The 16,016-nt window shown below is 37.7% G+C and overlaps 1 protein-coding gene across 3 annotated transcripts in view; it reads left to right on the forward strand.

The window, feature by feature from the left end:
- atp7b (ATPase copper transporting beta) overlaps positions 1 to 16,016 on the forward strand; it is a 44,406-nt gene that overhangs the window by 20,987 nt on the left and 7,403 nt on the right. For 2 of the 3 annotated variants that reach the window (XM_049479306.1, XM_022673471.2), the window contains exons 7-17: positions 484 to 667; positions 1,755 to 1,988; positions 5,002 to 5,093; positions 5,691 to 5,818; positions 7,715 to 7,869; positions 8,511 to 8,645; positions 9,876 to 10,070; positions 11,475 to 11,657; positions 11,933 to 12,149; positions 13,375 to 13,512; positions 14,622 to 14,764. In XM_049479306.1, coding sequence (XP_049335263.1) covers positions 484 to 667; positions 1,755 to 1,988; positions 5,002 to 5,093; positions 5,691 to 5,818; positions 7,715 to 7,869; positions 8,511 to 8,645; positions 9,876 to 10,070; positions 11,475 to 11,657; positions 11,933 to 12,149; positions 13,375 to 13,512; positions 14,622 to 14,764 — 1,804 coding nt within the window. The remainder of the gene's footprint in view (positions 1 to 483; positions 668 to 1,754; positions 1,989 to 5,001; positions 5,094 to 5,690; positions 5,819 to 7,714; positions 7,870 to 8,510; positions 8,646 to 9,875; positions 10,071 to 11,474; positions 11,658 to 11,932; positions 12,150 to 13,374; positions 13,513 to 14,621; positions 14,765 to 16,016) is intronic. The other variant, XM_049479305.1, reaches the window with a different exon arrangement.

Here is a 16,016-nt window from a genome sequence, read left to right on the forward strand (position 1 = left end):
TACAGATTCAGTGCAATCAGATTCAGCCATTTAGTACAAATATTCCACCATTTGTTTTTTTTTCCTATATATATTTATATATCATAAAATCCTTATGTCTAAGGTCAAATGCTAATTCTACCACATTGAAAGAGTCACAGGAACTTATTACAAATAATTTTACAAAGAGAACTGCAGCCTAATTATTTACTGATTACTGTACTGTCAGGCCAGCATATGGATTTGTGGAATAATTAAACAGGCAGCATGTATATATTTATATTTAAAATATATATAAACATATAGCCTGTTTAATTTTTTATTGTATTTAAAAAAATAAATTTGATGTATACAAGAGTAAACTGTTGAGAGAGTATAACTGACCTCTCTCCAGTTAGCCCTGCTACAATTTAATTCAATCAATATACACTGAACAGAAATATAGAGTACAGTACAGTACTGGAGTGATTATAGCTGATCATACTGGTTTGACTGCATCTGCAGGTGGAAGCACTCATTTCTCATCAGTCTGGTGTGTGGTATTCCTGTGATGGGGCTGATGATCTACATGATGGTGATGGACAGCCAGCACTCAGAGCATGGGGGCTCTATGCCAGAGGAGCAGAACATCCTGCCTGGCCTTTCCCTCCTTAACCTGGTCTTCTTCCTGCTCTGTACACCTGTTCAGGTACTACACACCCTGCTTTCGTCCTGTAGTGGTTTTAACCATTAGAAGTTAAATTTAACCCCTTATTCGTTTTAAACCTAAACCATTGTTTTACATCAAAACTGTGTGGTTTGTTTGACATATGCTACACATTGTCCAAAAATAATTGAAGTAAAGGGTATTATTGTGTTTTTTTAGACTATTTTATGGCACAGATACAGTGATATACTAATGCAATTAGACCATTTTAAAGAGTTGGGTTGCATTTCTCGTTAATAAACAAGTGTGTATGTGTCATTTTATACATATATGTGTGTATGTGGCATTAGGGTCCTATAAAAGCATGTAATAATTGTCAAATCAACATAAATTATTTGCTTCACCTAAATTATTTAACATGAAGCTCATTATCCATCCATGTACGGTATTTCACTACAAAGTGAAAGCCTACTAAATATCTAAAATTAATATATTTTAATGACTAAATATAACTGATCATAATATAATATCTCAGATATCCTGTTTGTTCCCTGTTATGCTGCTGTTCTGTTACTGTATTTGATAAACTATAAACATGAAGAGCTGTTTCTGAGGTGAACAGAAGCAGCGTTAAGGAGCTGAAATTCTGGGAAAAAGAGACATTCATTTTTACGCTAAAACTTTTTTTAATGAAACTTTTTGGTGCTTTGTAGTAAAAAATAATTCCTTAACAATGTTATGCTTATGTAACAAATACTATAATAAAAGTAACACCTCTACTTACACAGGTGGTTTATTGTGTCAATTAAATATATAAATGCTCGTAAATTTAAGAGTGTTTTTATGTATGAGGTTACAAATGTCTTAGCTTTAAGCACGTTTTGGGAAATGCAGCCGAGTGCATTTTTACTTATTTACTTATTTAAATATTATTTTCTTGTTTTCTCAAACTAATCCAAGTGGATTAATCCCAATTTTTACATTTTTATGACCATCTGCTTTTGTCAAATGCTGATATGTACAAATTGGCCCAGAATTTGGGTCTAGAACCAGTATAATCTTTACTATGTTTAGTGATGTATGGTGTTGTTAACATCTTTGTCCCTCTTTTTGTCTCTGCTTTCTTCAGATCTTCGGCGGCCGATACTTCTACATCCAGGCCTACCGCTCTCTGAAACATGGCGTGGCTAACATGGACGTGCTCATCGTTCTAGCCACTACTATCTCCTACGTGTACTCCTGCATTGTGCTGTTGGTAGCCATGAGTGAGGGGGCCAAGCAAAGTCCAGTCACATTTTTTGATACGCCCCCTATGCTGTTTGTTTTCATTGCCCTTGGACGCTGGCTGGAACACATTGCTAAGGTAAAAAATACATATCCTGTAACATCTAGAAACTGTGTTACTTGGAAAACCGTTCTGGAGCAGAGCCAGGTTTAAAAGCTCAAACTGTACAGACATGTATGAACTATGGTCACACATACTAAATTGAAAGTAAAATTTAAGTCTGTAGTCTAAGCTAGAACTGCAAGTGTATCAAATAAAAACAGTTTTTAACATTTTGCACACTGAAGCTACTTCAGTGCATGTTAATTTGACCAGTACTAAAACCCTTTAAGCATAAAATACAAGTACTGAAATGTAAAACTTGCAGTGTTAACTTGAGTGTTGATTTAATTCTGGGTGTGGTAATTAAACAAGTGGACTATGTGATATGGGACAGCAAAAAAATGTACATAACTGTATTTAGCAGCATAAAAAACTTATCAAAAAATACCATGATCAAGTTTATTTTGCCCTACACTGTTATACATTTCTGCAAATGTACTGGGGATTTAAAGCATTATTCCACTTTATTTTATAATAATTGTAAAATACTATTAAATAAACTTTTCTTGGATGTAACTGTAACAGTAATTCAGTTGGTTAACTAGTAATCGTAATTCATCAGCCTACCATGTTTTTTGCACTATAAGGCGCACCGGATTATAAGGCGCACTATCAATAAACATCTATTTTCTGGTCTATTTTCATATATAAGCTGCCCTGGAAAATAAGGCGCATTATGCGACACAAGTAAGCAACAGGGGTGTCGTCATGTTTCCCTTCTAATTCAGCAGATCTTGCTGCTGGGTGGCGAGACCTGTAATGCTAAGTTAAGTAAACATAACTGTAAACCTTAAAAAAGAACATTTTCTTTTAAAGTCAAACGAGCACTGGATGTTAATGTACACAGATTTCTCTCCTCAAAACTGTTTATTTGGGTAAGTAAAGCACTTCTGTTTATTTACAGTAAGCTTAGTTTTGCAGATTTCCACTAAGGCTAGCCAGACAGCGCTACACTGAGGAACCCTGAGTGTTCCAGTAAGCTAGGACAATATTAGCTAGTGGTTCGTCCCACGTAGCTTGATTTAGCATGTTAAACACACAAATAGTACAGTCCAATATACTCGCCTTTGAAAGGTGAAAGAATTATCATTTAGCACAGTTAGCGAGTAATGCTAATGTTCCACCTGCAGTGCTAGCCAATGTTAGCAGCAGACTACAGGCAGATACATTCACCTCTGAACGGTGAAAGAGTTAGCGCTTAGCACGGTTAATGCTCATACTAATACTACTCCAGCCCCGGTGCTGGAGAGAAACTTCACTGAAACTCCTGTATAATGCTGTACTTTAGCTTGAGTAGCTTTACTGCTCCTCACAACCTGACTGGTATAATTTTATACATAAGGCACACTGACGATTTTTGGGAAAATTAAAGAAATTTAAGAGCGCCTTATATTGCAAAAAATACGGCAATACAATATTTTTTTCAAACTTTGGAAATATGGGCCGTCAATCATTTCACATCTAGGATTTTAGCACACCCCTTTTCCAGCCATTCTAGAAAACAGTTGATTACAGTAGATTATTAGTGCTGTCAAGTGATTAAACAAATTAATGTTATTAATTACATGCGCTGTGATTGTGTATGATGTTTATATGTGACTCTGGTCTTCAGTTATGAGCTGTTTTGCTCACCTCCATCATGATACGGAAAACTTACACAAAGGGAACCAAAGAAGGCGATTAATCAGCGTTAATTTTTAATGCTTAATTATTTTCTGTGATTAATACATTGAAATGTATGTGTTAAGTTGACAGCCCTAATGATTTGTATATACGTAGAGTAGTATTTATGTACAGGTGCTATAAAATATCAGTGACATGCTGGCATGTTTTTTTATGGTAAAATGACCATAAAAACACAATTATTATAGTATTATATACTATAATTCGATATACTGTTAAATACTGTTAAAAAAAACAATAGTGAAATGGTGGTTTCTTTTCTACCAGTATTTTACTGTTCATTTACAATTTAATTCTTGTACATGAATGATCTTAAACTGATTTAAGCTAACATATAGTTATCTATTTTATAATTGACATGTTAAGATTAAATAGGGTTAAGGTTAATTAGGATTGTTTTTGCAGACATGTCCATTTATGTTCTGTAAACTGCTAAAAATACTGTCTAAAATAAACTATATGTGACTGAGGTTGAAGGCTATAAAGAGCACAGGGCTTATATACAGTGTATTAACCAGTATGACAGTGACGACCTGAATGTATATGACATCTGACTGACTCATCCTCTATTTGTGTGGGTTTGTTGCTCCGGGCTGTTCTCACTGTTTGAGGTCTAGCTAAGGTTAAAGTCAGGCTCTCTTATCTCAGTCTATTCATGCTCCTGGCCAGCGTGTGACATGTAGCAAAGTCTAAATCATAAAAGCTGATCTGTCTGTGAACTAAAAAACACTCAAAGAACCTGTAATTGTCTATTTGTCTTATTTATAAGACTTCAGTGTGAAGGTTGTGCTGTCACTAAAAGGTTACTTGTGGCAGGATGGACAGGGAATTGTTGGACACGTTTCAGTAATTTAATATTTTTATGAAAATAGCTATAATAATATTTGAAATGCAATATTTTAAAAAAATCTAATTTAATTAAATATAATAACTTGTTGGAGGTGGGGAGGGACCTCTATATATATATATATATAGAGAGAGAGAGAGAGAGGGAGAGAGAAAATTGACAACTGAAGAGAATAATTTAACTTAACAAGGCAACACTGCAGACATGGCAGACACCACATGCCCCACATCAAAGAAAACTGTATAGTATGTAATTATTTGTAATAATGTGTCAATTGAAAGAAAATGTTTTAAAAAATATATATATTTTTCAGTGTTTGTATGAAATGTAAAGAAATATGCTGCAAACACAAACGGCATGTTTTATATTAATCTGATCAGTCTTTAGAATAATGACAATATTATCGTTTACAGTACGTGACGTGAATTTTTTTTTTTTTTTTTGTGTTTGTCCTTGTAGAGTAAGACGTCAGAGGCGCTGGCGAAGCTCATGTCTCTCCAGGCTGTAGATGCCACTATAGTGACTATCGGCCATGACAACTCCATCATCAGGTACAGTATGAGCAATTATTGTGATATTAGGCAGCTGAGGCGTTGCTATTAATGAGTGTAATAATGGCAGACAGCTCTATATGTATAATGTCTTGTTCAGGACATTTCCAAAGCTGAAACAAACACACAAATATACAGCGCTTAAAAGGTACAGATCAACATGTGTGTATTGGTACGTAGGGAGGATTATCTTGCTTGAGCATAAATAAAGAACACAATATTGACCAATAAAACACACTTTAAGAGGAAGGTAAAGGCAGTGTTTTTTACCTCATCAATAAAAAATTGTTGCACGCAGAAGAGTGAAGAGAGAAGTGTTGCATTGCAATGCTATTTGACTTCAGTAGTGTGTAATACAAGTGTGTAATACACAACATACCAGATGTCAGGACATGCAGCTGTAGAGGTTCCTAATGGTGTCCTGTGATATTCAGTCCCATGCAGATCCGATATTCATATAAGATTGGCTAAAATGTTTTGCTTGCCATGATATTGTATATTATACATAGAGAGTGGTGATTAAGAGAACCCTTTATATAAGTCCTAAAATTAAATAAGAAGAACCAACTTTTTTTTTGTATGATTTCTCTGCCGAAGTGAGGAGCAGGTTTCTGTGCAGCTGGTTCAGAGAGGAGACGTGGTGAAGGTGGCACCTGGAGGAAAGTTTCCTGTTGATGGAAAAGTGATAGAAGGAAGCTCTATGGCTGATGAGTCTCTTATAACAGGTAAAGGCCTACCTTATCTGTAGCCTGCTGTATAACACTGGCATAACCATGTTATTAATATTTAATGGAACACATATTATAAAACTGCTGTAACTGGTTTTAATTACATATGTAAACCAGTGTGAGTGGACCATTATTACTATTGGTAACTGTTGGAAGATGGTAACTGTCATGACTGGTGTTACATCAAATATTACATCAAGAATAATAACACTGGTAATGACCATAAGTATGTTGTATGAAGTATGTTATATTTATATTTAAATCTCATATTGACAGGTTTTCATAGAATAAATAAATAATTTTACACAATTGTTGGAATTCTTATGAATTCTAATGTGTGAAATCTAGACACTATATTCCCAGTATCATTATATATTTAAAATGTGGGTGACTGGTGGTGCTAAAGGTAGTGCATATGTCACACAGCTCCTGAGGTCTGGGGTTGTGTGGTCAGTACTTGGTCTGGCTACTGTCTACCATACCAAAATTGGTCAGGAGGTCTGCAGCACCCATAGTTTTACTGGCATTACCGGATACCGCCATGATTTATGGCTGGATGAGGCCAAAATTATTTTTCTTTTGGAAAAAAACAGAAGGGGGGTTTTGTGTAGATTCAAAGACAACACCAAGCCATGTACAAAAGTACAACATCCCCACTCTGATGTTTTAAGTAGTCAGGCTTAAATGTTCAGAGCAAGGAAAATTATGATTAAGAATAAATATCTAGTTTGTATCTACTTTAATTCATAACAAATACACGTCCAATGCATTAGGTCCCAAATGATGGGAGATACAATCTCAAATCAGTTTCACTATTAATTGATTATTACTATTAATTTTTACCTCAGTTACAAATGATCCCTTTAATGAATAAGCATGTATTGACCATTTATATTAAGTTAAGTTATTTTATTGTTTATTTTTAGTCTAAACAAAGCACAGTTTAGCTTTTTAATGTAAAAAGTAATATATATATTGTGGTAGGCCCTGGGGTTAGGGGCGTGACCACTGTGACCCGGAAGGAGGAAGCGCACAGATAACACAGACACGGGGAGCAAATGAACTCAAAACGTACCTTTTATTTGCTTTTAAACGCCCTCCACCACACCCAAAAACAACTCAAAACAACATACTCAGCCCAATGGGGCTCTAGAGTCTGTAGAATTACTTTAGTCTTCTTTTTATGCTCGTTTAAAGGTCCGTGCGGCCTCAGCCCTCAGCTCCCCAGTCAAGAGTCCTCCTTCAGTGAGCTGAGGCTGAGTTTTATACCTGTCCCAGCCGGCTGCTTAATCAGTCCTGAATGCACACCGGCTGGGACAGACATGGCTGCGAGTTCCGGCGTGGGGCGTACCCACGGTTCCCCCGCCTCCTCACGCCACAATATATATATATATATATATATATATATATTAAACAGTAATAGAGTGGACAGTGAGCGGGCAGAGTGTTTAAAAAGTCCAGCAGCACTGCTGTGTCTGATCCATTCAGTGTACCACCACATCACTTACAGTGCTGAGAATGAATTATTAATGAACTATTGAGCTTTTAATTTTACATAATTACATTTCAGTTAAAATTCATTATAAGTTATTAAGATTTTTTTGGCCTAAATAAACCACATTTAAGTTGTTTACTGTAAAAAAAAAAAAAAATCCTAAATAAAAGTTATTCAGTTGGTTCAGTGTTTGAATTCACCATGTAGCAGAATGGACAGAGTCATTTGACTACATGCATGGTCATACCGTATGTTTTTTACATAAGAACAGTGCGAGAATGTCATTTTTTATTATTTGGCCTGCTCAGGTCCCAAATACCTACGGAAACTGTAAAGTTTATTAGCTGTGTGTGTGTGTGTGTGTGTGTGTGTGTGTGTGTGCCTGTGTGTTTCTTCAGGAGAGCCGATGCCGGTGAGGAAGAAGCCGGGCAGTTGTGTGATTGCTGGATCTATAAATGCTCATGGAGCTCTGCTGGTGGAGGCCACACATGTTGGAGCAGATACTACACTCAGCCAGATAGTTCGACTGGTGGAGGAGGCTCAGACGTCCAAGGTATACACACACAATCACACACACCCTGCACAAAATCAATCCACACACACCTAAAAATTACTGGCTAAAAGAAAAAAACATAGTGTTATGTAACATTCGTCTGAGCTTGTGTCTCAGACTTTGCATCAACAAAGTGGACCAGCTAGGTAGGAGTGTCTCATAGAGTGGACAGTGAATTGAAACCGTGTTTAAAAACTCCAACTGCTCTGCTGTGCCTGAACCACTACTCGCACCAGCACAACACACAATACTAGCACACCACTCAAACAATTCCTGCTCTCTGGTGGTCTCTCGTGTGGAGGCCTGACCATTGAAAAACAGGGTGAAAGAAGAATAATACAGTACGCTGACAAACAAAAGGACTACAGACTGTAATGATAAAACTACAAATTGTCCTTTATGAATTAGTGTAGCTAAAACAATTAACAGTGAGTGTAGAAACAAGGAAGTGGTCATAATATATTTGACTGGACTGTGTAGTTACAGAATTGTATGAGCAAATAAATGTTTATTGTCCTGACAACACACACATAAAGACAAATAGACACAGTCAAACAAGCTCAAAATCATGCTGCACCAATTTTCTTTAATCAGGAGTCAATAGGATAATTCCCTTAATGTGTTCTGATTGTGTTACTCAGGCGCCCATCCAGCAATTAGCAGACAAACTGAGTGGCTACTTCGTCCCGTTCATCGTCGTCGTCTCTGTGGCAACACTGGCTGCATGGCTCATTATTGGCTTTCTGGACTTTGACATTGTGGTCAAGTACTTTCCTGTGAGTAATCACACAAATCACACTAATTTAGCAGATGGCTTCCTTAATTGGGTTTCCTCTTGTAGACGTCCTGCCTAGTGTGTGGACACTTGTTTTAAAATGATTGATTTTGATTGGTTCTTTCTATAAAAGTAGCAGTCTAGAGAACAGTAGGACTATTAGCACAAATATAACATGTTTTGGCTTAAAGGCTTTCCCCAGTCTAATTATATAAAAATAGCTTAATATCACTCTCAGTTTAGCACTAAACTGAGAGTGAAAAAATTAAGCCTAGGACTAGGATCATTTTCTCCTTCCAATAGAGGAGCAGATGTAAAGTAACACTTAATAAGACACAGTTCTGCACAGTAAAAAATATAAAATTGAGAAAGCTTAAAAAAGACTACTGAAGTGGATTTTTGAGATTTAAGGCCAACTTAAACTTCTTAGTAGAAGAAAACCACCAGCAGCTGTGCCAACTAGAAATCTTTAGTTCAGATAATACATTTTTCATATGTATAAAAACTTCAAATATTAAGTCTCTCAGGCACTTTTAGAGATACAGACTGTTAAGTGTTGAGTGTAAACTGTGTGAGTGAACCATTTACCCATCTCCTATTGCGCTTCTGTCTCTAGCACTTTGTGTAATGCGATACTATTACAAAGTAACGATTAGTCGACAATGAAATTTGTATTCAACTCATTTAAATAATAAACATTGCCGATTATATTGACTAATGGTTGCAGTCCGAAGTCATATTGCAGTTATGAAAAGGTGACCAGCTGGACCCAGCTAGCATATAATCACATTCAGTAACATATAAACACAGCAACGTGCTCTTACAGCCTTTAAAACCAAGGCCAGGCAGCTATATAACTATTATATAACACATATATAAATCCAAAGAGAAGACAGTAGCCTGTGGAGAATAATTACACCATAATGGTGAATGAGAGGTGGGAGAACATGTTCAGTATGCAAGTTTTGTGACCAACATCAGGTAAAAACCCCTGCAGAATGGCTCTGTAGACCCCTTTAACTGAAGAGTCAAACTGAGCATGTGCAAAGTAGTTGGCTTGGCCTTAACTAGAGTTCAACTACAATTAGTACATTTTGCCAACACAGATAATTTACTTAGAACTTTAACAAGAAAAGTGTATCTTCTGACCTAATAAGTACCTGAGGTTTTATGTTTATTGTTTATGTTGTACTTTACTGTATTTTTAATATCTGCTGTATGTTCTGTTTAGGGCTACGATACAAATATACCCCGGACTGATGTGATTGTTCGCTTCGCCTTCCAGGCTTCCATCACAGTGCTGTCCATCGCCTGCCCCTGCTCTCTCGGCCTGGCCACTCCCACGGCCGTAATGGTGGGCACAGGGGTGGGCGCCCAGAATGGCATCCTTATAAAAGGCGGAGAGCCGCTGGAGATGGCCCACAAGGCAATGCTTTTCCTCAGTTTCTCTCCTGTGACATTTACTCACATGGCATTTGACAGATTGTCTTACAGTTTAATCATGTTAGGGAGGCAGAAGAATGTAGCATTAAAGCCCCAGGGAACATAAATCCATAGGTTCTTACTAAGTAGGCTAATCCTGATCTTAAGGGCAAACAATACACATGTTGTACATTACACGTTTCACATTATTACTGTTTCAATAACCAATTAAATAGCTTACAGTATAAACCAAGAGGGCCTAATCTTGGGTATTGTTCATGTAAGCGGTATTTTCATCAGTCACAAAGCTGGTGTTGATTGATTCTCCACCGCTCTTACTAAACAATGCATTTCCCACTGTTTCACGTTGTTAAAGGTATATTAGAGTGTATTTATTGAGTATTTTAAATAGTTTATTGTATATATACTAGGTCAGAAATACTCAGATATTTACCAGCCTGTTATTTCCCTTAGAATGAAATTGATTTTTATTTATGCTGGGCTTGTATATGTTAATTTAATTAGCTCTGCTTTGATTGGCTTGCTTAGGGCCCCATATCTCAAAAAAAGCCATGTAGCTTATCATAATATGGGTTTGCTTTTACAAGAAACACTTTTGTGCAAAGTTTGGTGAGGCTGATTTTGGTGAGGCTGATTTGTAGTGCTTCTGATAAAGATGCACTGCAATGAAAAATTAGGGCCTTCAAAAGCTTAACATATTTTTATAGATTTTCTTTAATTTTGACATTTTTCATCAATATAATACATAAATAAAATAGCCTACATGTATTTTTATTGCTTTTAAAAAATAAATTACAAAAGTAAATTATTTATTTTACATTGAACCATTATAATATCCCTGACAAGACAACGAAGCGTAATACTGATTAATGCTCACTGGTTTGATCAATCATGGTTTGAAAATCAACTGCTTCACTGACCCTCTGTGGATCTGCATGATCTTCCTAAAGAGTTCATGTGCTTCTTTTACAGCAGATTACCCTCAGGTTCAGTTTAAGGATGTTTTCACACTTTACTTTTTCTGACTTGGCAGTGGTTTCTTAAGTTTAGTGTATTCTGTAAAGTGTGAAAGCTTGTTTTTATCTCTGGTCTTTTTGTGCAATTGGTGGTCTTGGGTTCACTTCAAGTGTACTTGTGGTTCACCGCAGGTGTGGAAGCTATCTTCTCCTGGTGCTGCATGTGAGGTTATATGATTGGTTCAGTTTGTAATGTGAGACCGTCACTTATTGTGCTACTAATATTCTATCACTATATCCTAAAAAACTACACTGTGAGGTGATTCGGAGTGAGGTCCATAATTCTCCACCAAACTCATAAGCTCTGTGTGGTGATAGAAGTCACAGCTGTACCCACAGTAATGTCATCCCCTGTGTCTTATCTCCTGCAGATTAAAGCTGTCATGTTTGATAAAACGGGTACCATCACTAACGGCGTGCCTCGGGTGACCCGGGTGCTGGTGCTGTGGGATCAAGCACGACTTCCTCTCCGGAAGGTTCTGGCCGTTGTTGGTACTGCAGAGGCCAGCAGCGAGCACCCGCTGGGAATGGCAGTTGCCAAACACTGCAAAGCGGTATAGAACCCACACACACACACACACACACACACACATGTACACACACACATACAGATGATACAAATGTCCACATGAGGGGGGTGCAAGTGTGTCTGTGTAGATATAAATAGAGTCTGGGTGAAACCTGTTCAGATGTGGTTCTACACACTAGAATTTCTGGAGTGAAATCAGAGGTTTTCTCTGGCTCTGGTCTTCTGTGTGTATGATGTGTGTCTCTCTATCTAAACGCTCTTTCTGTACATTGTCTTTCTCTGGCATTTTCCCCCCTGTAGGAGTTGGGCACAGAGCTGCTGGGGCACTGCCATGACTTCCAGGCAGTACCAGGCTGTGGAATCAGCTGCAAAGTTTCCAACATTGAGGAGCTCCTACAGAACAGCTCAGAGGCAGAGGGTACACACACACCAGCGCACACACAGCAGACCCTTCTCACACTCCAGGGAGCCACTACAGATGAGAGCAGTTTGGTTGAAAACTCAAGCCTCAGATTAGGTGAGTGATCTGTGCTTATACTGGCCTCTAGTGGACAAACTGTTAAAGGATTTTAGATCAGATTTCCTTTCACCTTTATTGTCATTGTGTAGAGTACAGGTACAGAGCCAGTGATTATGATGTTATAATATGTACAGTATAAGTAACGGAGAGGTAAATAGAATATAGAACAGCTGACAAACAGTTACTGACAAACAGTATCTGTGTTGATAAAATAGTACAGTACTTGGCTGTGCAAATATGAATAGTGCAATAATGCTGTACAGCAGTTTCACACTCTCTGGGAAGAAGCTCTTTCTTTTTTTTTTTTTATATAATTTTATTTCTAAATATTATTATTATTTCTATTTCCATTTTCTCCCCAATTTACACGGCCAATTACCCAACACACCCACTAGGACTCCCCCTATCACTAGTGATGCCCCAACACACCAGGAGGTGAAGACTAACACATGCTTCCTCCGATACATGTGAAGCCAGCCACCGCTGCTTTTCGAGCTGCTGCTGATGCAGCACTGCCGAGCAGCCAGCGCGCTTGGAGGAAAGCACAGTGGCTCGGCTCCGGTACATCAGCTCACAGACGCCCTGTGCTGCAGACATCACCATAGCAGTGATGTGGGGAGAGAGCGCCATCTACCCACCCAGAGGGAGCAGGGCCAATTTTGCTCCCTCTAACGCCGGCAGCGTTAGAGGGAGCATGAGTTGGGGTTCGAACCTGCGACCTCCTGCTCATAGTGGCAGCGCTTTAGACCGCTGGACCACTCGGAGTCTGGTGTTTAGGAAGCTTTTCAATGACCATTGACAAGTTAAGGAACCAAGTAGTCAGTGTACAGCTTGTATAACAGTGTAAATTAGCTGTGCCATCAAAATAAATTAACACACAGCCATTAATGTCTAAAGTGCTGGCAACAAAAGTAAGTACACCTCAAATGTACAGGGCACGGTGCCTGATCAGTCATGTCAGTAACGCATTAATTAGTCCAATCTGACCATTTTTTCAGTAACGAGTGATCTAACCCATTCCTATTTCCAATTCAGTAATTAAAGTTATTTTACCATTAAAGTTACTTATCCAATTCAATGTGCGTTATCTTTTTGTCATTTTCCTTAGTAAAAAGATATTGTAGTGTCTGTCTGGATGCTTTGAAGTATGAAAGTATGGATATAAAGACGTTTATTTATATATATAAGACAATGTATTTATATATTTCCTGTGTGTACCCAGGACCCCCCACATACAGTGTTTTGATAGGAAACAGGCAGTGGATGCAGAGAAATGCTATACAAGTCACAGCTGATGTGGATGAAGCCATGAGCAGCCACGAGACTAAAGGCCAGACTGCCATCCTGGTGGCTATAGATGGTAACATCCTCTTTTGTTCTCTCCTCACCTTCTCCAGGTGTTCCTTGGCTGTGTCTGTGTGTATATATACTCCTATGTTTTAATCGTACTTTTTCTGGTATTTTGCGTGTTATGCCGGTTCATTGTATTCAGTGTGTTTCAGTTTCTTCTAAAGTTTGTTTTAGTCTTAGTGTAACCGTTTGTGTTTATTTTTTATGTTTTCTTTCACTTTGTCTTGTTTACATTTTAAAATGACTTGTATTTACGTCCACCCATTCTCATCCCTTGCTACAACCGTGACAATGGGAGAAAATTAGAGAGAAAATTAGAGAAAAAAAGTGTAAATATATTATTATTCTACTGCATTTGAACCAGTGAAGTAAAATGGTCTTAAATTGACAGTAAAATAAGGCATCAAAGTTATTTCTGGCACAATATATTAGTGAAAATGAAAAAAAAAAAAAGTTAATAATTGGGAAAGACCTAGATGTACATTACATTACAATACATTTAGCGGACACTTTTATACAAGCGACTTACAAATGATGAGGTACATTAGCAATAGGGGACCTAGAAGTTCAAGGCAAAAAAAAAAAGTAAAAGTAATATTGGGATACAGGCATAAAGGAGGAGGGGGAGCAGGGAGTGGGGTTAGAAGTAGTTAGTTTGTTAGAGGTGTTAGGAGAGTAATTGCTCTATGAAGAGCTCAGTCTTTAGGAGTTTCTTGAAGGTAGAGAGAGATGCTCCTGCTCTGGTAGTAGAAGGTAGGTTGTTCCACAAATGGGTCACTAGGTAAGAAAGCAGTTTGGTTTTCTTTATATAAATGTTTGACAAAGCTAGGCAACATTTACTGGAGGAGCTCAGCGGCCAGTAGGCAACATAAGCCTTTTTGAGCAGGTGCAAGTAGGAGGGAGCTGCTCTGTCATCACCTCTTAGACAATTGTAAAAGCTTTGAATTTATTATGAGCAGCAACTGGTAGCCAGTGGAGCTCAATGAGATGTATTTTGTATTATGTTTGCATGACTGGTTATGTATGAATGCAATGAAGATTACAGACAGTAGAAATGAACATTGTGTGGCCTTGTTTGTGTTTTGTGTGTGTTTGTATGTGTATGTGTGTGTGTATCAGGTGTGCTGTGTGCTATGCTGGCTATAGCAGACACAGTGAAGGAGGAGTCGGCTCTGGCGGTGCACACGCTGAGCAGGATGGGTATTGATGTTCTCATGATCACTGGAGACAACAGACGCACTGCTAAAGCCATCGCTACACAGGTATACACACACACACACACACACACACTTTCCACTCTCACACAGGGACATTTATTTATAGGTTGCAAATGTAGTACAGAAGGGCATTAGAGACTTCACACTGGCTGAGAGTGTGAAAATGTGCTAAGGCTCTACAATATTAGGGAAAATATATATATAACATTAACTTCAACATGGTATAACATTATGACCACCTCGCTATTTCTAAAACATTTATCTATTTTTTCAGCTCCACTAATTAAATAGGTGCACTTTGTAGTTCTATAACTACATATTGCATTCTTCTGTTTCCCTGCATACTTTATTATCTTACTTTTTACCCTGTTCTTCTATTATCGGGAGCCCACAGGAGAGACCACCACAGAGCAGCTATTATTTGGGTTTTGGTTCATGCTCAGCACTGCAGCAGGGTTCCTGCAGATCCTTTAAAAGTCTTTAAATGTTTTAAATTAAAATGTGGGTAATTAAGGTCTTAAATTGTCTTATTTACTTATTTACTGTACATTTGCTGTGGGAAAGCACATGCTAACTTTAGCGGTGAGTTAGCTAACGTTTCCAGAAAGGTTAACAGAGAGCTAGCTTTAGCGGTAAGCTAACTAATATTAACATTAGCAGCAAATAATCTAGCTACATTACTGTGGAGAAAACTAAGATTTGGAGAGCTAGTTTACATAGTAACATTAGCAGAGAGTTATGTAGCTACATTACTGAGGAGAGAACTAAGGTTAGTGGAGAGCTTACTAATGTTAGTGCAGAGCTAGCTAATGTTAGCTGTGGGCTACTAACATTAGCAGCGAGTTATCTAGATACACTACACTGATGAGAGAACTAAGGTTAGTGGAGAGCTAGCTAACATAGTAACATTAGCGATGAGCAGCTAACATGCTAACATAACGCTAGCGGTGAGTTACCGGGGAGAGCCGGTAGCCGCAAGCTAGCTAACATTAGTGGCGAGCTAGACAACATAGTAATGTTATCGGCGAGTTAGCTATGTTAAGTTTTGATTTCCAATACAACAAATAATTTTCTACCAAAGAAAATATGACTTTATTTTTGGGTCTTAAATTATATTTATTGCAGTCTAAAAAATTAAATTTGACTTTTAAAATGGTGCAAGAACCCTGTGCAGTGTTTAAAAACTCCAGCAGTACTTATGAGTTTGATCCACTCAAGCCAATACAAAAAGAAAGACATTAAACAGAAAGAGTAGAAACGTGTTTCATGATTAGTAGTCAAAAATATATTTAAGGTT

The sequence above is a fragment of the Astyanax mexicanus genome, chromosome 5 (genome assembly GCF_023375975.1).
Source record: "Astyanax mexicanus isolate ESR-SI-001 chromosome 5, AstMex3_surface, whole genome shotgun sequence".
NCBI lineage: Eukaryota > Metazoa > Chordata > Actinopteri > Characiformes > Acestrorhamphidae > Astyanax > Astyanax mexicanus.